Here is a 27,125-nt window from a genome sequence, read left to right on the forward strand (position 1 = left end):
TTGCCCATGTTGACCCTTTCACACTGACAGTCAACTCACGTATTTTCTGGCTCACCAACTGTAAAAGAGTCAGTGTGACACCCAACAAGTCAGTTGGCCAGAAAGCTTCTGCCCCTCCTCCACTGTTAAACTTTCTTTTTTCCTTTTTTTTACCAAGACTGCAGCCTATCATTAGGAAGATAAGAGGCACAGAACTGCTGTCATGTAACTAGCTGTTAACTCTCTGTTGGGTTAATGCGTGTAGTGTTTAGCTGCCACAGAGTTGAGACAGAGGTGAGGGATGAGAGGTCAAAAGGTCTGCTGTCGACCCTGGAGGCTGCTCACCTCCGACAGCAACAAGGAGTTTTTCAGAGCTCTGTTCAGCAACGGAGGTGGTTGTCAGATTTATAGTTAACTGTGAGTCTCTACATGATGGGAGTAATGTGTTTAATGTCACAAAGTCCCAAAGTAGAAGTGGATTTCATAGACTGCTGAGTCTAAAAAAAACAAACAACTGAACATTCCCTAATATAGATCGAAAATTACAGTCAAATCTTAACATGATGGCAGCTCCAAATGACAGCAGGCAAAAGTGAAAAAACTGAACTGTAATACCTATTTATACCAATCCAGTCATTCAGTATGAGTTTACACCAAAGGGTGACAAAGTGATGATAGAGGCAAAGGCTGTTGGCAAGTCTTTCTGTATTAGACAGAAAATGGGGAAATCTACTGTATATGGTCATAAGTGCAAAGGATGGAACATATTATGCCATATAAATACTTAGTTAAGTAGCTAGAAGAGCAGGGTTCATTGTGTAATCTTTTTTCCCCTGAATGCATGATTAGTTCTCAAGAAAAGCTTTCTATGAAGACAGTTACTGTAACTGCAAGCGTCAACGCACTACAAGATCATAAGTCAACAATAACAAAAAAAACTGTCATTTTTTCCCTACAGTCATAGAATTGATCATAGGCTTCACAATATTAGCTTTATGTATAATCAATGGTATCTATCTCAAACTGTGCATTTTATGTTTGGCAGACAACATACAAGCATCAAACATAAAACAACCACAGTGAAACCTGTGTATATATTTAGCTGTTGCACACTATTGATGAAACATGCATAATTTTGAGAGAAATACACTGCTTGTAATAAAGTAACCAGAGAAAATAAACTTTAAGACATACAACTCACCCTAAAATACATCATTGATGCACAGTATATCAAAACTGCTAGTCCATGTAGCTCCTATGCTCCTGTAAAGTGACTGAAAACTCACAGATGTTGTAATAAAAATCTCATTATTACTTGAATTAAGTTGAAATTTGTAGCCAATGGGGAAATTAATAAGTGGACTGCTAATCTAATAACTCATAAAGATCATTAAAATATAGTGAGTCAGGTTATTAAATCACTGTCAATACTATTATCACATCTTTTACTGTAATCATGGCGTATAAACATTTAATATTCATTCTATACAGCTGTTATTACATTAACTGTTTATTTTTTTCAAACCTATTCATGATAAATGTTATTGCATGCTAAAATGGTTTTCATACAGTTATTGCATCACATTTACCTTTTCATATCTGCATCATACATCTTTAAAAAAGAAAAGTCTACAAATAAAAAACAAACCAGAGACACTGTTAAAGCCTTACAGTGTTACAGCTGCTGATGAATGTCTGTACACTGTGTGTGAATGCTTGTATGGTTTGTTGAAGTCTCCTTTTAACTGCTGGGTGTTTATATTTAGGTCTGCCATGCTTTGCACAAACCAGCACACAAGTACACACACAGAGTCCAGAGAGTCTTTTATGGTTGAAGGGCTGTTCGCTCTGTCAATAAGATCCAGATGTGAGCTCAGTGGGAGAGGGGATAAAAATAGCAAGAGAGGTGAGGGAGACAGAAAGAGAAGGAAGGAGACAGCGTCAGAAAGAAAGCAAGAGAGGGACGAAGGAGCGCAGATGGACGAAGAAACAATGATCTCAGTGGGCAAAGGTGGGGGATAGACGTCCGAGGGCAGACAGACTGATGGGCCGAACAGAAAGGTGTGGAAGACATGCAAGTTTGTTTTATTGTCCCAAACTTCTTCCTCCTCCTCCTCCTTCTTCATGTTTCTCCTCTCAAACAGAAACACTAGCCGCTCTGATGTCACCACATTCCTACAGCAACATACGCACACACACCCGTCCCACACACACGGTTGCCACGGACGACCAAGCGAACACATAAGGGCGGCCGTCATCTTTCGAGTCTAAAAAAAAAAAAAAAAAAAAGTCCACATCTCCATCACTGTTGATACTAAGTACAGTGTAAGCTGCTAAAAAAAGTGTTCTGTTCGTGTTAAGTAGTGCGGCACCCGCTGTCTTTTCTGTCTTTTTGCTCTGACGAACACATTAAGAGACGTTTTGTGTGTGTGTGTGTGTGTGTGTGTGTGCATGTGTGTGTGCGCGATGGTCAAAAATGCCTCCCCCAAACCCACTTCCTGCCCTGCCCTCTCAATGAAGACAATTATGGCTCCTGCAAGAAGGATAACACAGAAGAAATAGCTCCTTAAAAGGCAGGATCCATGTTGTTTTCACCTCTGCGCACATTTTTCACATTAAAGCCAATACCGCATGTTTTTCCAAATATAAAGAATATGTTTTTTCAAGTCTGTATGAAGGTGTGCAGAGCCATTTATTATCTTTATGGCAGTTTGGCTTTATTAGAAAGTGGACAGTGACGGCAGAGCTGCCTGCCATTAAGATCACAGGCTTGATTTAAAAGGCTAATAATACAGCTTTCTACTTGGACACAGTTATGGTCCAACAGCCTTTTTGTCACATACTGTATACCTGGTAGTTGGCATGGCTGTAATTCCCATCACAAAACAGATCCCTTAACTTCAAAAGAACTAATCAATGTCTGAGGATGTCAGGGGTTTTCAGGGTTTAGAGAGAGTGAGGTCATTTGGGAAAAAGAAGGAAAGAGAGGGGTGTTTCCGCCAAACAACCAAGCCAATCAGAGCTTTGTGGGTGGGTTTAACAATGAAATTGTCATCTTCTTGTGACGAGCCAGAAAAGTAGCAACAGAAAACCTGAATTTGACATCTGACTATGGATTGATTTTGAATTCTTTGACCGATATAACAAACATTACCTGCTCCTAACAACCACTGCTGCAGTTTCCATGTCGACCAAAGATGACATTGGTGGAAGAGATACATCACTCGCTATTAATTGGTTAGGTTAAAGTAACAACACCTCCCAAATAGGGAATGGTTAAAGGCTAAAACATGCTTCTCCGGGATCGTGTGATGTTCATGTAGCTATTTCTTTATACTTGTAGATCAAACAATCAACTTGCCTGAGATGCAGGTCAGCATAACACATTGGTGAGATTTGGGAGGTTGGCACAGCAGTTCTTGTGCAAGCTTCTGAAAACTATGGTTAACCACAAAATCCTTCTGTATTTAGGTTGGCATGAATGGAAAAAAAAAAGTTGGAGGCAAACAAGTTATGAAAGGCAGAACAAAGTGAGCTGGAAACAAATGAGGTTAAAAAAAAAGTATAAAAGGCACAGCTCATTTGCTTACTTAAAAAAAAAAAGAACACTCATCCAGTGGCTCTAAGGATGATCTGCTTCCTTCAAATCACGAGAAATTATTTTGCACTTCAAGGTCAGATTGCTGGCTATTTTTAGGAAATTGGCACCTTCTTATCATGGATGTTTTGTCTGCTCAGCCTTCATTCACAACATTGTAGCTTTTCAGTGAAAGTTGTATCTGCACTGACATGCTAAACATCTGCTAGACAACAACATGATACAGCAGGACATGTGACCAAGATATGAATGCAACAAAATGACCGAATGCAATGAGTGTGTCAAAGGTTTCAGACCCACTGATATTTGTTCCCAGTTCACCTGTAGTTGCTGAACTAAAGGTTCGGATCCCAATCATACCATATACAATACAGGCGTATTATTTTAGGTCCCTACATGGCCGAATCAAATGGATTCATGGATCGAATCCTGTCCCGACATTTTTGGGGATGTTTGATGTGAATGGCATCTCTGTAGCACACTGTGTGAACCCTAAATAAGTTCTCTCCTCCTTTCACAATAACATTTCAGAACCGCACAATTGAAATGCCAACCGGTGAATAAAATGTTTGATGGAGAAAAAAGTCAAGGCCTGGTTGAAAATAAGAAGCCCATTGAGGAGTGAAGAAGGACTACATTGTTTCAGTAAAGACTGACCCGATTACCCACAACCCCCTTGCTGTCACTGGATGATGGGAGCTTTGTGTGAGCCCTTCAAACATACCTTTGGACATACACACACACACAAATCTGCAGATAAATGGCAGTCATCATCATTAACCATCATCACTGCCATGGCGATCATTACCGCTGTTTTATTTGGCGAAATTTCCACATCGCTGGATGAATGTGAGAGAGACAGCCAAGGGACAGCAGGTCAGTGTGCACAGACACACACACACACTGGACTAACTGGACACTAGTTCAAAAGGTAAAGCTTGACAAGACAAATATGGCTTGTGACCTTTGACCTCTTTACCACAGGTTGTAGGAGTCTGCTGTTGAACCAAAGTTCCTGTTTTGGACAGCTTTTAGAGGCATGAAGAGGTAAAACTATCCAAGCAAATATTAAAGAAAAGTTTGAAGAAATAGACAATTTGTGAAGCTGATTTTTTTTTTCTTAAAGGAATATTCAACATTTTGGGAAATACAGTGAGAAGATCAATACAACTCGTGTCTGTACAGTAAATATGACGCTCACTTCAACAGAGCTCACTGATTTAAAAGTTATATCTTGTTTGTCCGTACAAAAAACAAAACCGACAATTTGTGGTCGTTTTGTTTAAAAGTCTTGCTGTTTTCAGCTCACAGTACCTTCTAATTGAATCTCTGTATTTTGTAGTTTAGTTTAGTAAAAACAGGTCTAGACAACAAGATCCGGAGATTTTTCACACCATCTGGTCCGTGGATCAGTTTTAAACGTTGCAGTGAGGAATGGTACAAGCAGAGAGGCCCACCGCCGCAGGGTTGAGCGGAGGTGTGTGGGGGTGTGGGCGTGTTTATTTGTGCTCCAGAACGTAACCACTGTAAAACAATCAGAAAACGTTTTGTGGATCTGATTCTCCGCTCACTACCGGCACTCCCTCTCTTCATTCACTCTCAAGCTCGCTCGACCACAGCTGCTCTCTCTCTCTTTCTTTCGTCTTTTTTAAAATGAGTCAGGAAGCTGACAGCAAAGTTTACTTTTAACGTTATCAAATGAAGAGAAATGTCCTCCCCTCCTCCTAGTAACATCTTTATACTCCCTAATGGCAGGGTTTACAGCTCTGATCAGCCTGATCTCTGGCTGTAATTGGCCTTTAGCCGCAGTGACGTTGGGTTGCATTTCTCCAAAAGTTGACTCTGGCTCAACACTGCCGCTGCGAAACGCACTATCCCCATTCAAATGAATAAGAGGACTGGCGTTTTTCACCACTCCACCTGATTTGGTCTGAATACTGCCAAACTCTTACTGCATTTTCAGCAGACCAGCACACCTCCAACACGTCATCACATCTTTTACCTTGCCATGCTGTGCAGTGAAATAACACTTACGCCACACTCAAGGCTGTTCACAGTGTGGCTCAGCACAACTAACCTCACCACCGAGGAAAAACCCTATAATGCCGGGATCAGACTACATGATATTTTTGTCTTTCACAATGGTGACCATGTCAGATTAGGTAATCATAGTCCCAGAAATTCTTGCTGTTTCTTGGTTGGGAGACTGGCAACACTATAAGTATCACCCTGACCAATCATCATTCATGACCTTGGACAATTTCATAGGTCATGGGGTGTCCCAGATGCCACATCGTTGTTCTTTGATTATGTCACATTATACGCCCATTCGTCGTTCCCGACGTTCATAATCAGGCCCGATGCTGGAAATGTATCAACGACAACAAAATCATGTCAAAATTGGGCTGAAATCGTGGAGTCTGATCCCAGCATAAGTGAACTTTAGAGGTGCTGATGGGCGGATGCTGTCTCTTTTGGACAGAGCCAGGCTATTTCCAGTTCCCAGTCTTTATGCTAAGCTAAGCTAACCAGCTGCTGGCTCCAGTTACATATTGAACAGACAGATATGAGTATGGTATTGATCTTCTCATCTAATTCTCGGCAAAAAGGGGAATAAGTCACAAAATGTCAAACAATTTCTTTTATTCCTGTCTTGTTATCAATCTCGCGACTCCCTCAGATTTATCTTGTGACTGCTTGGAAAGTCCCAAAACCCAGGTTGGAAGCCACTGACTGACAAGATGTGACCTTAGAAAACACAATCTGGAGCAGAATACATTCCTTTAATTTACAATGTGTTCAATAACCTTAACCAAAGGTTATATTTGATTGTCTTTTCAACCCCTATCAGAGCAACACCTTTAAAGACACACCCTGTTTAACTCAAATGACATACCTATAAACACTCCATTAAGCCTTTGTTACACTAGCTTGCTCTTTACCACATGCAAACAATACTCAGCAATCGCAGAGAAATGTGGGGAACTAATTTGTGTGGCATTGTGACTGAAGTGAAGTTTAATGACGTGTTATCGCTTGGAAAACTGATTTTCTCACAATCACTGAAACACACAGTTCAGTTCACACACGCAGTGATTTATCTCTCCTCATTTCTTCCATTCTGTTGTATAATGTTGTATTGTATACTTCAACTAGTGGTTCCCAACTGAGTTCAGAAGATAAATCTGAGGGCTAAACTGATAGGATAAGAAAAAAAAACAAACATATTGTCACTTTTCTTGCTTTTCTCCATTTTTTTCTTTTAGCTTCTCAGGCCTCTGTAACTACTTGAAATGAAATAATCCAGGAAGGGAACATCAACATCACTCCTTGGCTGAATCTCTCGCAACTCATGAGGAACCACTGACTATTCTGATATGGATGCTGATAGTTGTATGTCTGCATGAGCTTGTTGTGCTTAAAACTTGCAATTAGCATCAAATTCCTAGATCCATATCAATTAGCAAGCCACAACACAGCCACGAGGAGTGATGAGGGAAAAGGAAAAGTAAGAGACAGTGAGACAGAGGAGGAGAGAGAAACAGGAAAAAGACAGACAGAGGGAGAAGACAGACATACTAGAAGAAGTATTATTTGGCTAAAGTTGTTGAAACACAGATACACACACACTACCCCCATACCTCATTCTCTCTCATTCACACTGTAACACACACACACACACACATGCACACACACACACGTCCAAGTTTTCTCGGTTGAGGTAAGGTCAACATACTTTCAGGCTGACTCAGAGTTTTGTGAAAACTCATCTTGGGACAAAATGTTTTACTTAAGTACAAAGGTTGGCAGCGGCCAGAAAGATCAAGCCTCTCACCTGAGAGGGGGCAGGGAAAAGTAACAAGTCACTCTTTTGGACGAAATCCACATGACAGGGGTGATGTCATTAATATGATGACAGCAGAAAAGAGCCAATAGTGAAATAATTCTCTAGCATATGAATGAGAAACAAATGTGAAGAGAAAAATACATACTACATATACAATAAAACAGGTTTTCACTTCAAAATTCTACTTTTTAGTGAGTCTTGTGAGTCTCTTTTTGTCATAAACTCATGCATGCATTTGACTAAATCAACACTAGCTTCAGAAAAAATGAATGTCACTCTTCACTTGAGAACTTTGAAATCTCACACACACACAAGCACACAGAGGACAGACACCACCTGCCTGTGAGGCTGCTTTGGCCTTAGCTGCGCCTGTCTCTCTTTTCCAATCATCCTCCTCCTCTCCCTGCGCCTTAATCCGAGACCCCAGCAGCCATTCAGGAGCAGCGCTCCGAGATTTCCAGCGCCTCCCATTCCCATTTTGACGAGCGTTTCTCAACTGGCAGCTAGAGCATGATCCAAACCGGCGGACCGATGCCATAAGATGGACGAAGGAGAGGGTGAGAGGAAGATAAGGGCAGATGTACAGGGAAGGAGGGAAGAAGCAGAATATTTCTACTGTCATGTTTCACTAGATGACAAAAGACAAGTGAAAGAATAGGACTGAATGGCCCAGTCAACCCACAGTCAGACTGAAGCCTAAACCCTGCATGTGTGAGTATGTGTACGTGCGTGCGTGTGTCCGACCACGCTGTAAACTATGCTATGCTACACGGGTGACACAATTGTACCATTGTGTGAGTGACTGGGGGAGATGCAGGCAACAATCAATCTATGACAATCAGTCGAAGTTCACAGATAGATATGCACAAACACATACTTGTATATAGATGCATAATACTGTAACCAAACACTGTCCACATTCTCTACTTCTTGAGTATATGTACAGTATGAATAATTTGATTAACCATTCTTCTTTGGTTCTCAAAAATCTTTGAATATTCAATACAGTATTTCTTTTCCATAATGAACTATTCAAAATACTATATAGTGTATGCCCTGGCTGAACAACAATATGCACTGCAGCTAACTGGTTGCCAGGTGGGTGGTTTTAAAAGGAAGAATTTGGCTCTAAATTATAAACACTCAATTTTTTACTCTGTGGTGAGCAGTAAATTGAGATTTCAGATGCTTGAATCATCATTTTGCGCCATTACTGACAGATGTGTTGTTGTATAATTACATTTTTTGCATCTAACAAAGGCACTGGAATGAACACTGGAATGAACACACAGACACAGCCTATTTGCTGCCAAACTACTTGAAAAAACAAAGCAAAACTTGTTGTTGCTGACAAGAGTGATGGCTTTTCATGGGCTAAAAAGTCACAATCTCAGAAGAAAATGACACAAACGCTAAGAAATTTGAGATATGCATTTTTGCACAGCTAGACATCCTTCACTGGCTAACAACTAGCAACTAGCTTGTTAGCTGGGGGGCTGCCAACTCTCACACACTGAGCGTGAGACTCACACCATTGACACCGATCTCACGCCACACGTCTTTTCTCAAGCTAACTTTTCATCTTCGCTTCCTCCAATATAAAATTTGTGATTTTTTTTTTTCCAAGTTCAAACGGGCTGAGGCACAGAGCGAAACAAGGTTAAGGCAGCACTTTCCACGGATTGTCCATGAACACAATGATCATCATCTGTTTGCCAATAACAATGATTTGTAGTTGAGCATCCAACCCACTGAGCATGAGTGGAGCAAGGCTGGAGAGACTGTGGTGTTTGCGTTGTTCACACTGTGCAGCTCACTACGTCTGCATTACAGTTACTGTATACTAATATTAGTTAACGATGGTTCAATATTTGGTGGGTAAGCACCTTCATCAGTATTGTATTTGTATTGTATCTCTTCAGCAGAGAGAGTGGTGAGGTTGTGGGTATCAAAGTAATTATACAATCTGACTTCCAGATTTATCCCTGCTGAGTTTGTTCTTAGTCATATTGTACACTGTATTCGTTTTTCTACCGTTATTTTCTCTGGTTCTCGGTCTGTATTAAGATGATAATTTATTCAGATATTACCTCTATTGGATAGACCTGCGAGACTAAAGTGGGGAGGGTTGGATGGTGGGAGTGACCTGGTGAGGAGCATAGCTATTTCTTAACCGATGTTTTGTAGAAAAATATGAGTACATCAAAAATGCTACCCAATTATCACAAATTAGCAAAAAGAAAGCAGAAAGAAAGTCTTATGAAAAAGGTGTTGGTCCATAAGGCCAGAGAGAGGTCGAATGGATCAATTCCATTACCATGAATAATTAGGGCTGTAGTCTGCTGGTCGATTAGTTGGTCGATATGCTCTCGTCTGACTAAATTCTCATTGGTCGAATAATCTCCGTGTTATTTTCATAAGGAGAAAAGTGCTACGTCAATAGCTTTCCAGGGGTAAACCATTATTTCCTGCGGCGGGAGGGACAGACTAACAAATTATCTGTATTCAAAACACCCTTGTTGTTTTCACAACTTTGAACTCGCCCAACCTAATGTAGACTGCTGGGTCTAACTATACTCAACGTTTACTGAACGTACTGAGCGTTTACTGAATCTATATTTCTCCATAATGACACAACGAGAACCCCCGCCAGGCCAAAAAAAATTTTTTTTTAATATTTGATATCCGAATCGATAGCATTTGGTAGTCTCTGTGCAGCACTGATCCAGTACGTGAGTCAACCTCTGTCGTTGCCTGGGAAACCACTGGTAGCGTGGCTATGTTAAGGAGTATGTTTGCGTAGCGAGTGGGAAAGAGTGTGGGGCAGAGAAGTGACGGTGGATATGAGCGGGGCAGAGGAAAAGGTCAGTAGTAAGTTGTCAGTCTGGCAGTAAATGTACAGTACAGACTACAGTGTGTCAGTTAATAAATGCTAAAAAAGTCACGTCTGTTGTTTCCCCAAATGCTGGAAAAGTGAAGGAGGTTAGCTCCCCCCCGCGCGACTAATCAATTAGTTGAAGATTATGTACAATTTTAGTTGACCAAGATTTTCTTTGGTTGACTACAGCCCTATGAATAATGCTCATTTTATTATAACCAAGAACTAAGTACTGCAAAAATACCCCCACGGAACAAACCTCACTCCAAGCTGAAGTTAAAAGTTGGCAGCCCTGGGCCCTACATTGGCTAATTGTTGTTCTTTTTAAACATAAGGGGGTTACTCATGTAAATGGCATTAATTCTTTGGAATGATCTGAGACTACAAGTTCTGTGATTAGAGACCTCCTAGGCTGTTGGTGTCCTGCCAAACACAAAATGTTGTGTGCTAATGCTAATGTTGATGTGATATCACTACAAATAATTAACTTATATGGCCTTATGTCAACAACCATTCTAGGACTGGAGCTATTTATTTTTATATTATCAATTAACCTCCAGATATAATTTTTCATTGGATCTTTTAATTTTTTTTCCACAACCTGAGAGTGACAACTTTCCCTTTTCATCTAAAACTATTGAGTTAATTTACAATAATAAATACAGAAAAAAGCAGCAATTTTTCATATTTACTGTAAGACAAAGGAGCCAGCAAATGTTTGGCACTGATTTTGCTTAAGAAATGACTTTAACCAGTTAATCATGTTGTTAATTAGTTTTCTTTGTGATCAGCGAATTGATGAATAGACAAATTGTTTCAACACTTTGAGAATTTTCCCTGTAAGATAATGATGAAATGTCCAGTTAGGTATATATTGCTATTATTTGACATTCAAAGTAATGTGTCGTGCTAAGCCATGCTGTGCAGCAAAAAAAAAAAAAAAAATCAACACAATGACTGAGCTACTGGCTATCAAGTGCATTGTTCATTGTTGTTTGCCGCTGTACAAGTAAGACCTGCATGTTATGATCTCCTCTCCTCTGTATCTGGAATGGATTTTTGTGGCATGTGTGGCATGTAGCTGTAACGTAAATTTTAGGTGATTCCGCCTGGGACCTGGCAGCAAACAGTGCAGCCCGACATGAAGCGGCACTACAGCAGTTGAAATAAATTAGGTGAATCATCAACAAACTGTGAACCTACATGCTCACCTCTTTGTGGCCACGTGGACTGCAGATGTATGAGTCAGACAGAAAACTACAGGGGAGACTAACATGTCTGAGGGAAACCCTGCCAGAGATATACCATATGTCTAAGGCACAAACACACAGTCCTTGACAGATGACCCCATTTTCCTGAAGTTTAAGAACCAGGTGAAACTGGAATTTACTTCACGCACACACACAAACACACATTTTAGTAGAAATCTGCTTGTGCTCACAAAAAAGCTGAAATAGCAGCTCTGCTAGAAAGTGCTGTTTCAGAGGAGGCTTTCCTTACATAAGCAAAGTGCTCTGTAATTACACTGGGTGGATCCACACAGACTGAGAGGAGAGAGTCAGGAGGAAAGCTACTGGGACAGACAGAAATGAGGATAACAAAGAGGAAAAGAACAAAGAACAAGAACCCGAATAGCCACTGTTCAGGTCTTAACAGTCATGACTTTCCACTGGTGAGCTGGAGTACATGAAAAAAAAAAATCAAGGGACTATCCTTAAAAGGGAAAGTTAAAGATTTTCAAAGCATATTGCAACTGTCACCAAGCAAGGGGCAAGGACATCCAGAACGGTTTTCCCACAGATGTTTTTTCCTCGCTGTGAGAAACCAGATGGAGCCTCATGTTGTGATTTGTTTGCAGTGACCCTACACGTCAGTCGGGTTTACATGTATTTCTTTTTTCAAAAATGCTCACAAGCTCTCATAGATACATTACAGTGGCGGCTGGTGACTCAAAAAATTGGGGAGGACAGGAGGAAAACCAACATGGAATCTTACAACAAACTGCATCAAACTATATCATTGTCCCACCTGATGAAATTGGAGGGGTGGGGGGCAATTTTGTATGCCAATAAAACAATTTGCTTGAGTGGTGAAAAGGCTGCTTCTTTAAAGACATTTAGCATATACATAATGTCTCTAAACAAAGAAGTGCTCATTTTAGCCATGGAGTGGTTCAAATGTGTCATTTTACCAATAAAGTGAAATTCAAATTTATAGTATTGTTCTATTGTGACAACAAATTTATGTTCTTATCAAAAACAGACAAGATATCACATGATTCACAAGTGTTTCCTATTTATTTTCTTAGTATACAGAAATATATTAAGTAGCTTATAATGTGATACAGGTTCAGATCAGTGCTGAATACAAGAAAGATTGAGGGGGGGTGATCCATACGGATCACGGATCAACTACAATCCGTTACACCACTAGTTAACACTTGTTATTCTAGTTACCTTAAGCTTATTACACAATATACAGCTCAGCTTAAAACAAACTAAAGAAACTGTCAGAAGCAAGCAGCCAGACCTCCTGCACTCATTCACTAATCACACATCAACAGGTGACTGAACAACCTCTCAATTAAAAAATGAATGAATGAGTGAGTCCAGACAGCTCACTGTAACTTCAACAAGCAAACTACCCACAACACATTATATGATCTCTGCTGCATTCTTGTTAAGGAGATAAAAAACACAAAAAAGCTACACAGAGAGACATTTAACCATCAGAGATGAAATTAGCGACCAAAGAGACAGAGAGAGAAGCTGTATCTGACTCACATTGTCTGACGTCTTCCTCTTTCTATCATGGAGATGAAGTATTCATGTCATAACGTCCATTTGTGACTGTTGGTCATCTTGTTTGTTAGTTAACAAGAACTTTATGGCTGCTGGTTAATCAGTCTGATATCATTAGCAACAATGACAAACGAGCTAACTCTCCTGGTTGTTTCTCTGGTTGCTTCTCTCTCCAGCCTCCCCGGCAGCGTCCTGCAGCTGCTGCGCTGCCCAGTCCAGATCATTTCTCCCATTAGCTTAACAACAGTCCTTTACAGTCCTTCCATGGATGTATAAAGGGTCCTTCAGGCTGTTACAACAAGCTAACTGTTGCGTTGGCTAACGCAAGGAGCTATCTACTGCTGCTACTCTGCCTTACAGTGGAGAGAATTGACGATGAAATCTGGAAACTATCATCGGACCAACTCAATGTCAATATTGCATTCTGGTTGTTGATTGGTAAGGGAGGACAGCCTCCCTTGGAGCGTCATTTTACGTGTCATGGATTAGCATGAAAAAAAATGAAATACATTAAGTCCAATGTAAGAGATCCCACCCTGTGGAGGACAGCAGGCACCCGTCCTCCTCTGTCCCCCACTCCACCTCCACCAATTGCGCCCACCAATAACAGCGATCACATTTTCACTCTCAGGAGAGCAGTTCCTTGTACGGCAGACGCCACTGAGCATGTGCAAGAATGCGATTCTGTTAACACTGGTTTTCTAGCATGTTGTGCTACATATCACAACTTTATGACTTTGTACTACATTGTAAATTTCTCTAAGAATTTCAGTATGAAGTCAAGATGCTGTGATATGTAGGGCTGCTAAAAAGTAGAAAACAGGACTGAGGAAAGTTACAAGCATAGTTTGACATTTTGGTGTGGATTAAACAAAGAAAATAGATACACTGTGCTAATTAAAGAGTTTTACTGCGTTTATATACCTGTCTGTGTGAGTTGAAAATGTTTCAACTTGAGCGAAATTCACGTGCATATCTTACTTCATAAATGTTTAGAGACTAGAGGAAAAAGGAGACTGGATGGAAATAACAGAAAGAACTGAAGTCTCCGGTGAGTCCAGTCAGAGACTGGCATTCACGTCCTGTCTGAATACACCTTCAGAGGTGCTGGTAGGCAGATTTTGATACCTTTGGACAGAGAACTGTTTCCTCCTGTTTCCAGTTTTTATGCCATGCTAAGCTAACAGGCTGCTGTACATTCTTGTGCTTGTCTTGGTAATATATTTAGATCAGAAGAAACATGATAGTGGACTTTGATGTCCGAACACACATTTATCTAAAGTTAGTTACCTTTAAAATTACAGCAGTATTTCTAAAATCAGCTCCCTTTTAAACTAAATATGTCCTTCATTAAATCACCCCCCTCCCCATTCAATCTTACTCAGTGGAACAAAAAAACATTTTTGTTGTGCCTGTTCCAAAAGAAACACACCAGGCTGTGTGTGCATGAGAGCGTCAGGCAGACAAGTTTGTGTGTTTGTGTGTGTGTGTGTGGACCAGGTATTCCTCGTGTTGTGGGAACTCGCCTCCCTTATGTGGACAAAAAGCAAGTCCCCTTAATGTAAATCATTAATTTTAGGGTGAAGACTTGGTTTAAAGTTAAGGTAAGTTTAGAGTGATATTAAGGTTAAGGTTAGGGTTAGGGTTAGGGTTAGTATAAGTTTTCAGGAAATGAATGTAAGTTAATATAATGAAAAGGGGACAGGATGGCCGGAGGTAGGGGACATTCTTGCTCCATAATTCTCTGCTCTCTTGGGACCTTAACTACATAGGAACAGAAACCACAGCAAACATTAAGGAACCAGTTTAGCCCCTCAGTTATTTCTGTTATTTCTTTTAAGTGAATTGCATGTTATATTAAATCTACTAAATCAGTCAAATCTACATAGACACCATCACTTTCTCTAAACAGAACCACAACATGGTCATGTCAGTATCTCAGTACAGTGATCAAGCCTCCTAAGGCGCAGTTACAACACTTTTTCCACCTCCACCAGCATAAGTAAACTCAAAATGTCTATCATTAGAGACTGCCTGTATGTCACCAACCCCACAGGTATCTGCACTGCGACCTTTTGATCTTCTGATTCATCCCACCTCTTCCCTCTCATCCGCTGGAGACATAAACGAAGAACAAACCACATCCTCATCCTTTTATCTCTCTTTCCCTTTTACCTCTCTCAGCATCCTTCACTTTTTGGACTTCACTAAACCTGTGTTGACCTTTATATGTTAAAAAGAATCCCTCGCACCCACACGGTATCCTGTATGTGTGTGTGTATAGTGACCTTTCACTTTAAAGTCTGCTTTCAAAGGAACAGGATGTTTACTGGTTTGAGGGTAAAATTTTCTACCGCAGTGTTCTTGATTGCATCACAGAACTACTATATTAGTTGTGCTGGACAGAATTTCTATGACCTTTTTTCCACTAATAATGAGAATAATGGCCTAATCAGACTGTAAACGCCTCATGTAAATACCACAATCAGGATAAACTGGCGCATTTTGAAAGAAAATATATTCAATTTAACATGCATGACATATTTGGCAGATTTATCATTTACGGTGAAAGCTGCTTTTGATTACTTTGTGTTCAGAATATCTAGCCTCTACTTTTCTTTTCTGTACATGCCGACCTATGTGATATCACTTTATTTACTGCTGAATCAATTACTTCTCAACAATCATTGACATTTCATCCTTAACAACCAACTCATGAAATAACAGCCATTTATGGCTAAAAATGGTTGCTGCATTGATATCAATGGGATTTGTTTATAGTATAAACAGATGCAAAGTGGGAGAGGCAGCTGGTTTCGGAAGTGTTTTATCCCCATTCTGTGGTCCCATTTCAAGTTTTTCTTTCAAAGATATCCTCAGTGTTACTTAACATAGAAACACGGGACTCTACTGGATAATGTGGTTTAAGTTATGGCCATGAGTTTTAATCATTTCACCTTTGTTTCTGAGAAATCATGTCTTGTCATTTTGGCATGTTGGATGGCTCAAAATACTATAATACCCATGAGCCTCGGCGCCATTGCTATGGAGAGGAGGCCAGTCTATGTTGTTGCAGTTGAGAACAAAACACAATGCTACAGTTGGTGAATTAAAACACAATTTAACCAAAATTTAAAAGTGAATTGAGTTTGTGTTTTCAGTTTTCTCATCATCGTAATCTTTAGCATTCACCCACTGTTAGCAGCGCACGTCACAGAATTTTAAGCTTGGTGTTTAGATATTTATTGCCAAAATGCACCTTGGGGGTTGTAGAACCAGATATTTCCAAATACAGTTGTTCTTTTTCTTTTGTACTGATTTAACCATGAGGAATTCATGCCAATCGAAGCCGTAGAAGTGCTCTAACTGTGAGTAACATAATGTTGTCAATGGGAAAAATGAATGGAACTTTTATTTCCAGAACCAAGGGCACCCAGAATAGCCCCTCCCACTTCGCAACTCTATTGCCCCTGTAGCCACACCCCAAACAGTGATGTCACAAAACCACCTCGCCCTTGACGCTGATGATAAATCCTGCTGTGACATCGCTGACTGAGATGTGGCCAGAAGTTAAACCTGCTTGAAAATTACAAGCTGTACAAAGATGTATGTGTTTTTCTGTTCAAAGTTGCTGCCTTAGAATTGTCGACTGACCCTTTAAAACATCCAAACATTTATTCACAAACTCCCACACAATCTGTGGTAACACAGAGTTGCAAATCCATTTTTTCTCTCTACAGAGTTTCCAATAATGTATCAAATATACCATTAGAATAACTAAAGCCTATTTTTGCCTTTTCCCTCTTTATCATAATTTCAAGTTAAACCTATGAGTCAACAGCAAACTGGTACCTTTACTATTCCTTTACAGCACAACTACATTCGGGGAAGAATGGGAATTGCAACAGGGGAGTGAAAGAAAAAATAATAGGCAGAGGGAAAGTATTTGATTCCATGTGGGTGGCCTGATAAAACAAAGTCAGTCATAAATCTAAAGCTATAAACACTGTGCTTTTAGACCTAATCCATGCAGAGTGGAGCATGTGTGTCTTTCTTCTCTTTTGGCTTTCTCCTTTCGTTGCTCTTTCACCCATTAACACTGCAACCAGCATCTTCTTTATACCTGTACTGGCCTCATCAATAGGATGAAAGGCAATACATCACCATTAGTGTAAGATGAGTCAAGCTGTTTTGAGAAATTTGTTAGTATGACTGTAAGTCAATTTGAGAACTTTGCAGGACACCAAGCTGTCCTTTGTTTATGCCAGGGTTATACAAGAAGTACACATATTAATAGGGATGGAAATCCTTGTGAGCACCAACTGTCCAAATGTGTCCAAAACACAAAGTACAAGTACTTAAAGTTGGCATCAAATGCTTCGTCACATTCTTAGTCTTGTTTACTTATTCCTTCATCAGATATTTCCTGATTTAACTCATAGTGTTACTAATTTTAGACCGTTTTATTGAAGCAAAGTTCTTGTACAAATGTTTGTGTTAAGACAGAAAAAACAAAGTGAAATATCAAACATGTTTTTATGGTATCAATATTGAAACTTTGAACATTACCCAATACAGCCACTAATGCATGACACACATGAATCTCTGGCAGTCTTCAGTTCTTTTGGGGAGTTGAGAAGACTGTTATGCAACAGGAGAAGGGAAGATGGGCTGCATTCCTGCTGCCTGCTAAAGTGAAAACTACTTAAACAGAGGAAGTGCACACACAATTATTCAAGAGGAATCGTAATCCATCAAGTGGAAAAAACAAAACAGTAACTTCTTTCAACAAACAACTGTTGTTTTCTGTAATACGTTACATTACTATCACTTTGAACCTGTCTGTTCAGCTGCTGTGAAGGAAGAGCTGTTCTGTACCTGAGATGTGTTCATTGAGAACTTGAGAATACACTCATGAAAAGTGCACAGAAAGCTGAATAAAGCCAATAGTGCTCTTTTTCTTTCACTGATTTTCTGTTCAAATTAGTGCAATAATGTTGTATTAACAATTACTGTGTCTCCATATAATCATATTCTGACAATATTCTCATATATAGATGCCTGAGATCAAAGTTTCCATGTCTAAATGAAAAACAAACAACATACTGATGTAGGTAACAAACTGAGACAGTTTGTTACCTACATCAGTATGTTGTTGTAAATCTGTATCTATGGTTTTGGATACTTCAGTAATTCACAACAAAGCAATATATCAAAATGTATGCACATACTAATTTAGTACAGATGACCCACCTCTGGTTCAAGTACAAATCTAGCCTTTTTCTACCATCCTCTCCCATCACCTCCCCCTCCCTCTGTCACTGTTTCATTCTTCAGCTCTCTCTCAGTTCTATTTTAATCCCGCAACTTTTTTTCAGCCAGCAAGTCGTTCCTTCCAGCTCTCGTCTTTTTTTGTCTTCGTCTTTCTTTCTCTCTACCTGATATTTGGCTTCGTCTGCCTTACACCAAGACAAACGTTATGACCTCACTTCACTGCAATGTTCCAGAGACACAGAGAGAGGAGAGAGACAGCAAAAAAGAAGAATAAGACGACATGTTGGAGAATTTGTTATAAAAAAGACAGAGAAAATGCAACATGCTTGCACACTACAGACACAGACTATAACCGACACATCTGGATGAGGAATGAGGGACTGATGGAGATGAGAAAAGGGAAAAAAGAGAAGAAAGTACATCAGAAATATAGAAAAAAGTGAAATTAATGACACATTTTGGTGTGAGACAGCAGGCAATGCACTATGGGTGCAGAGCCTGCCACACTCCACTCTCCAGAAAAGGAAAAACTCCTTTTCTCCCTCTTTCGCCTTCTTTCTTCCTTTCTTTCTCCCTTCTCAGAACTTGTCTGTGCCCCATTTTGGCCTGGCACAGTTATTGTTACATTCAGTCCAAATCACACACACTGTCACGGTGCACCAGAGCTGCAGGGCAGTGCTCTAAACACAGCATGTTGGCAAAACTCTGGGCTCCAAACATAGAAACAAGGCATTGATATATTCCAGACAAACAATATGCGCACACACACACACACACACACACTCACAGAAAGAAAAAGAAAGAGGAAACCAGTTTATAATACACACACACACACACACACACACACTCTCACACACACAAACATACATATGTAGGCTAGTCACAAAAACACACTACACACAATGAAGCGCACTTTCGCACACGCCAGCCGGTGGTGCTGGATATCATCAAACACTTCAGTAACCACAACAACTTCCCGTTTCCCTAAACCTATTTCCTGCCTGGTGAGGTCACTCGCCAGCTACTGCTACTGTCACTATAGCAACAACAAAAGACAATGAATGGACAAGGGACTGAAACAATCGACAACTACTGAAGGCCAGAGCAATATAGGTAAATACCATCAAAAGTCAGCAGAGCAGCTTTGTGAGAGAACTTCAAAGTTGAGAGAAATAAGTAAATTTTCGTATTGGGATAATTTTTAACAAATAAAAACAATATGGTCCAGATTACTGAACTACACACAGTGACAAATCACAAGCAACCACAGGCACCATTTGGCCTCCCGACCAAAACTGAGTGATTCCAGGGCTGCAAAATGGTAACTGCAATTAAAAAAAATAGTTATGATGTTGTGAAAGCAAAGCCCTGGATGTTGTGTCTACAACCTTCTGTCCTGAACTCAGTGAGAATGGTAATCCCTGTGTTGTTTTTACTTTCTCCATGCCTGTTCAGAGCCACATCAATGACTGTCTAATAACTTTGACTTTGGCTCTGTCAGATCTCCAGTATTATACATGTTAAACCTCACAATGGGCTATAACACAAGTTTCAGTTTAAGATTAAGTCATAAAATGCTGGTGACAGTTAAAAAATACATTAATTTACTGTCAATTTATTGTTCTGTTTAATTAGCTGATATTGATTTTTGGTTATATCATTCAGTCCAATCAGTTAGCCTTTTGAATGGCTGTAATATAATAAGTGAAAAACAGTATCCTAATGTTTAGACACTGCTGTAGCTTCGGTAACACAGACACATTGACACACTCTCACCCTATCTGTGTTTGGGTGAACTGTTTATTACATCCACTCTCTATGACTCTATAACTCTGGCACCAAGACAATCGATATTGGATGAAACAAATAAATGGAAACAGAAACACACACGCAGCGGGCCTTGGTCCACTCCTTAATGCCCTTTGTCTGAGATTTGTTTAATCAAACTAATAACATCCTCTGATGTTTGTTTAACACTGCTCAGACTTTAATGGCTTCTGTACTGTAGTCGCACTCGCAAATGCACTCTGAAAAATAACTATATGAGTTCTGATTCACAGCACTTCGTAAAAGCACAGACGCACATGTGCACTTTTGGATGTAGGAATGAAACCAAAGGAACGAGCCAACTGTACAAGACTACATTAAAGGCTATTTAGGACAACTTGTAGCTTACCTCAAACCCTATCCATCTTCCATCATGATAACAAAAAGCCAGTTTCACCATAATGTGACATCTGAATAAAGACAGTAAAGTCACAACTCATTCTCTCCTCCTCAAATAGAAACCAGATTTAAAACCTTTTGTAAAACGACCCTTTCGTAATAAAACCATTCTTTCACTGTCTCCCACTAATACATGAGGGAAAAGCTTTGACTCTAAACTTCACCTTGAGAGCAACATCCTTTCAACTCCACACCAACCAAATTCAAAATGCGTGTAGTACTGTGTGTGGTGTTAATACTACAATATCTTCAGTACTTCTTTGTGTTACCCATCAATGACAGACTACACATAAAAGTTCAATCCAAGTCATCAGAAATCACAGACATGATGCAGCAATAGAGTATTGAACTGACCAGCAGAGCTTTGGACTAGCATACATGGCTTTGAAAACCATTTTTAAAATGACTAAAAGAACAGAAACAGAAAAAATATGAACTCACCACTCTAGGCTTGGTCCTCTGCGGGATAGGCGTTGATGGAATATCCTCTGTACCCTTCTTTTGAGGCCCAGCTTCTGTAATTCCACTGGTGCCAGTCTCGCTGGGTCCCTCCAACACTGAACCCTCAGTTCCATCCCTGGTACCTGGCAGAGGCCCTGGGCCCTCAGTGTCTCTCTCAAGGGCGCTCCGTTCCAGAATATATTTCTGAGTCACATCCTCTAGAGATGGGGCCTCGTCTGCTGGAGTCTTACATGGAGGATCTGCTGAGGGTTGGATCGCGAGGCAGTCTCCTTCCTTCAGTGGCTGTAGTTGTGGAGGTGGGGAGATGGGTATAAAGGTGGCAGGTTCGCTGGCATGGCGGACATGCTTGGATCTGGGTTTGGGTTTGGATGGGGATTGGAGAGGAGGAAGAGGAGGTGTGAGGTCAGTTGACACCCTGTGATCCCCTTGCTTGTCTGAACCTGGTTCTGGGGGTTCAAATGGGTCCTCAAGAGGGGAAAACTGAGCCAACCTATTTGGACGCTTTCTGGAGGGTCGACGAACCATTCTGGGGGACAGAACCTCAGCGAGCTTAAGGTCAAAGTTAAACTTGTTCACCTCTTCGTCTTTCTGTTCTCCACCTTGGTCTATTACATCATCATCATCATGATTATCAGAGTTAGGGGTGCATTCTGATTTGGAGCGAGGCTTCTTGACTTTAGTATTGCTGTTTCCATAGTGATAGTGATCTGGCTGTGTCGGCAATGCATGTTTCGGCTGACTTTCCACCTTCCAAAGTTCCTCTCTCTGCTCGCTCAGGATTGGTTCACTGCTGGAAGGTGGGATCTGGCCAAGCTGATCCAGCTCACTGATTGGCTCAGCGCTGCCGGACTGACCTTTAAACTGAGGGTCATTCTGGGAAAGTAAAGGGGCATCACTACGGCGACTGGGGTCACTGAATGATTTCTTCTTGGGAGCTTTGCCGTTGCCATGGTCATCAGTCATCAGTCTGTCCATTGCACCTGGCTCAGCTACAATGCTCCTGATCACCCCACTGTAGTCACTAACAGCATCATCACGGAGTCCACCATCACTGTATACTGACAAGTCACTGGCCACACTACCTTTGTATTCTGACAAGGTGGCCACAGCAGAGGACTCTGGGGCACCTCCTCCTCCTCCTTTGACAGATAGAGATCCTAACAAGTTGCTGTCCACAGAGGAAAAATTGTTGTTCCCTTCCTCTGCTACAGAACACCGCCGCTGAGGCATGGGGTCACTGAGAGAGCGGTAGACTGTAGACTCCCCATTTCCAACAGCTGCCATTGTTGACTCTGCATTACTGCCATTACTGGAATCAGAGCCTGTGTTGTTATTACCAGAGGGAGAGAACTTGCGCCTTCGACGGATAGCACTGGGGGTCGCAGGGGCTTCAGCTCCTCCTGCAGTGCCAGTTGACCCCTGAGACACAGCATTGTTGGTGTTGATCTCCTCATTGGTAGTGTTGACATTGTTCATACCAGCGGTGGTACTCAAGTCCATGATAATGCTGTCACTCTCAGCCATACAGGCAGCGTGAGGCAAGGAGGGAGGTACGCTGGCTTCATTCAGACGATTTGTACAACTCATGCTGTTCTCTGTCATCTCCTCTCTTTCCTGCTTAAACCCTTCCACCTCATGGAGAGCCGATTGCTTCCATACGGTGACAGGCTGCCCTAGCACATCCCTAGCAATTCGTGACCCCAAATTAACCCCTGCTGACCCCAAAAAGGACCTTTCGGAGGGGTCACTGGGGCCAGTCTCTGGCTCTGTCACAATCCCTTCATCTGTTAAGCTAGACTCATGGCCTGAAAGTTCATCCACAGAGCGGTCGTAGAACATGCTTTCCTCCGAGTCACCCTTCAGTAAGGCTCTCTCAGTCTCTCTGCTCTGCCTCTTTGCGTTCTCCCTGTACTCTGTGCCCCTGCTGTTTAGCTTCTCCAGCTGCATACTTTGTCCATCCCTCTCGCTCCTCTCCCTCTCTCTGTTCTCTCTCTCCTTCTCATGTTTATCCCTATCCTTTGTGTTCTTAAACTCAGCCTCTTGATCTGTCTTTACCTCATCCTTAACTCTCACTCCTGCTTTCTCCCTCTCCTCATTTGTTTTCTTGACCTGGAAACATTCATTCTCCAAGTCATCCACAGTTCTCCTTATATCAACATCATCATCATCATCTTCTCTAGTGCTCATCTGGCAGATATCTCGAATAACCTGCCTGGCTTCCTGCACATACCTCTCCTGCAGTGGAGTTGGCATCACCTCATCATCATCATAGCCATAACCCCTCACCCTTTGTCCTCTTCTGACCCTAGAGTCACCTCCATCACTTTCTACTTCCCTGTCTGACACAGACACCCTCCCTCCATCCCTCTCTCCATCCAAGTCAAGCTGTTGCTCAGAGGAACTTCTCTTGGTGGGGCCAGCTGTTAAGTAACACCTCACAGCTGTTGTGGGTTTGTCTGAATAAGTGAAGGATTTTGCACGCCGCAGTGTGGCAGTCAAGTCTTTCAGTGACGGACGTCGACCAGAAGGCAGGAGGGTCCCACCATGACTCCGTGAGCCCATCCTGTACACTGATGACCCCTCCACAGCCCCGGATCTGTCCCCCTCATTTGTTTTCCGCACCCTGAGCTCTGACAGGTCAGATTTTAGGAAGCTCAAGAGTGTCATTGTTTCTGATGTGATATCAGGGTTGGACATGGATATCCGATTCTTATCTTTATCATCTACCCTCTGCCCACCTGTTGTCCTCCTTAATGCCATGGTGTCACCACCCCTAACACCTGCAGATACTCCTCCTTCTCTGGGAAGTACACTGGAGGAGGAAGTAACTGCGGGAACAATCCTGGGGCGCACCCGCACAGGGTTACGGGAGAAGTTGTCTCCATGACCAAAGCTAGGGGAGCGGTACATGGTAAAATTACCATGGTATGTTTTACTCAGCATGGACGAGGATGCATTTCTGCTGGTGCTGCCTCCCGCTCCGCTAGTGTTGAAAAACACATTTGCTGAACGGTTGCCACAGCCAGTCTGGTCCTCCTCCTTCAGTGTCTCAGTGCTGGAGTATCGGCTGCTACAACGGGAACCACCAGGACTGGAAACAAAAGGGGGGATGTTAACTTTTGACACACGTGATACACCAGGAAGTGTCGTGGACGCCACAGGTGAGGAGATGCGCTCCCATTGCTGCACCCTGGCTCTATGACTGCTGGGTTCTCTTGCTGAATGGCTCCGAGATGCTGTACCTACAAATTCTCCTCCCGTGTTCTGCTGGTGGTGCCTGTCTAAGTGCTCCATGGTCAAGGCCGTATCACTGTCACTGTCTTCTGATTCGCCATCATGATCATCGTAATCATCACGGCCTGTTGCTAGAGCAACACCACTGACCTTCTTCTTCTTTCTTAGCGAGCGGCGGCGCACTGCCTCTCGACTGGGGGGCCCTAAATAACCAGGACTGTCCTCCTCACTGCCTGAAGACCTGCCAATGCCCTTAGCACCCCACCAGCCATTTTTACTGCGTGATAAATAACTGCCTCCTCGCTCTGTGACACCCCTCTCTCCTCCTCTGTAGGAGATGGAAGAAGCAGGGCCAGAGGGAACACTCCAACCCCCTCCTCCACCTCCTCTTCTTCTCCTGATGTGCTCCTCCTCTTCGTCTCCAGAGCTAAACCTCCATCGGGAACTGACGGAAGAGGCAACTCTTGCTGGGGCTCTTAGCTCAGTGGAGGGAGCTACAGTAGAGGAGGAGGAGGTAATGGCTTTATCTGGAGCTGGAGCAGAGAAGGGGGAGGAGGAGGTGGGGGCCTGCACTCTAGAGGAGCTATGTGAGGAATGTAAACTATCCCTGGGCAGCCCGACCCCCTGTCTATCCCTTCTCTCCCTCACTGTCGGCTGCTGAAGAGAGGAGGAGCAGGAGGAGGTGTCTAGGCTCAACGAACTGCTCAAAGAAGAAGTAGCAGGGGGCTGAAGGTCAGGGTTGGGGTCAGATGTCAACCCTGTCGTCCTGGGGGTCTTACAGGCAGCCTCTGCCTCAGTGCTGGGACAGTGAGATCTGTATGGAGATGAGTTAATCCTATGGTAGTGACTACCCCGAGTACAACTTTGAATGCTACTGCTGCTTTGAAAAGTATTTCTGCCAGAAACTTTGTTGTTACTCAAACTGAGTGACTCTGTGTCTGCCTCCTCATCATTTGAGTACTGCTGGTGGTCAGCTTTGGAATTAAAGTCCATACCATAATAAAATGTCTCTTTAGCAGTACCACTTTCTCTGCTTTGTGCTCCAACTATGCATCTCTCCTGCAAAGGAAGGTTACTGGCTTCAGTAACAGAGCTGCAAGGTGCAAGCTTGTCACTTCTATCCGACAGAGGGGCACTCTCACAGGGGCTGAGCTGGTCTGGATGACCTCTGCCGACCTGTTTTAAATTCTCATAAGTGTCAGTCTTGTGCTGCTGTGTAGCTTTGCTTTGTCTCTCATCAAAAATTTGTCTAATTTTGGTAACGCTGGGCCACTTGTCAGAGTGCGGGGGAATAAAGTCACTGTGGTGTGGGGAGATATAACTTCTGTGAGATTTACAGGGCGGAGGAACCCCTCTACTAGTAACATCCTCTTCCTCATCTGTAGTCAAAGTCTTTTTGGGATCAGAGGTACATGCATTGATCTGCGAGTAATCTCTCTTACCAGAATTGCTGCTGTCGGCTAACTGTGCAAAAATCCGCCTTTCACTTCTCTTCTCCGAGTCCGACCCTGACACAGAGTCAGTGCCAGAGTGAAACTTTTGCACTTTGTCCGTGAGAGACTCTGCAGTAGTAGTATTACTATCCTGGAAATATCCACCACCGCTGTCCTCATGAAATGATTTACGAGAAGGCGACCCTTCTCTCCTGGAGCTTCTGGCCCGGGGAAGAGTGCTGCTCCCCCGCGTCACTGGTGCACCGTCTCCCGGCGAGGCTCTATGCGTCCTGTCGGAGCCACCGCTGCTGTTGTTGTTGTTACTGCTGCTGCTGCTGCTGCTAAACTTCTCAGTGAGCTGGCGGATGGATGGAGAAATAGAGGAGAGAGGAGTGGAGGAGCCTCTCTTTGAATCTGCGGTTGGGAGGCCGGCGGTGGTGGTGGTGGTGGTGGTGGTGGTGGCAGAGATTTTGGAAACTTTTCTTGACACACTGACATTACGCGTCGCCAAGGGCTGTTCTGCTTTGCTGGGCTCCGGGGGAAGGGCGACGCCAGCTGCCTCCAAATCCTCTGATTTGTGTTGTTGGTCTTCACTCCTGTTGCTCCAAGACCCCAACTTTCTGAAAGAGACGCTGCGATTCGCATTCTTCTTCTCTCTTTCTGCCATGTCTTTCTTTGTTAGATTTCATGCACACACATTTTTAACCTCACGGGTATCACAGATCCAAGCACCTTTTTGAATTGTGGTCCATTTCCCCCCCTTCGCAGCCTAAAGGCATGAAAACCCAAAAATCACTCTTTTTTAAATTTGTTGGCAAAGCCTCAAACAGTAAAGATTAGGCATTAAAGTGTTATAGTAAGTAGGTGAGTGCTCCTCTGTTATCAAAACTTACATGCTGTCGATCCACGAAACGCATCCGCGCAAAGAAAGCGCCACAAGTTTTTCTTTTTGGCCAAAACGTTCCCAACCTGTTCACAAACACAACTTTTCCATTGTTGTCCCCTCCTGTTGCCAAACTTCTGCCCATCGCCAGGTCAGCACGCCTGCACGGGCCCGACGCATCAGTCACCGTTAATTCCCAAACTGTTTGTGGATTCCTTATTTTGGCACGATTTGGTTTTCCGTGACTTATGTTGTTTTTTTTGCATGTTAATGCCTGAGATAGGGCAGAGGGGGGTGGGCGGGACTGGGGGTATAGGGGCTGTCATAGCTCCCTAGGGGATTGAGAGGAAAAGCTTTTTCTTTTTTGATAGGAGAAGACAGATACTGTGGACAAACTGGGTGTAATTATAGCCCTTTCCCGTACGAAAAAGACAGCAGCTCTGTGAGGAGTTTTAGACTCAAAACCACACATTTTCCAGCAAAACTTTGTACCTGCAGCATTTTTGTAAT

General features: G+C 42.3%; 1 protein-coding gene across 2 annotated transcripts in view; it reads right to left on the reverse strand.

Annotated features, from left to right (window-relative positions):
• The window catches only part of LOC122984674 (rho guanine nucleotide exchange factor 17-like), a 74,418-nt gene extending 47,506 nt beyond the window's left edge, over positions 1–26,912 (reverse strand). The window contains exons 1-2 of one of the 2 annotated variants that reach the window (XM_044355264.1): positions 26,626–26,912; positions 21,045–26,501 (exon numbers count right to left, since the gene is read on the reverse strand). In XM_044355264.1, the coding sequence (XP_044211199.1) occupies positions 21,045–26,399 (5,355 nt within the window). In that variant the 5' untranslated portion in view covers positions 26,400–26,501; positions 26,626–26,912. Of the gene's footprint in view, positions 1–21,044 lie in introns of both variants that reach the window. The other variant, XM_044355262.1, reaches the window with a different exon arrangement.
• Between the last annotated feature and the right edge of the window lie 213 nt (positions 26,913–27,125).

This window comes from Thunnus albacares, chromosome 6 (assembly GCF_914725855.1).
Source record: "Thunnus albacares chromosome 6, fThuAlb1.1, whole genome shotgun sequence".
In the NCBI taxonomy this organism is placed as follows: domain Eukaryota; kingdom Metazoa; phylum Chordata; class Actinopteri; order Scombriformes; family Scombridae; genus Thunnus; species Thunnus albacares.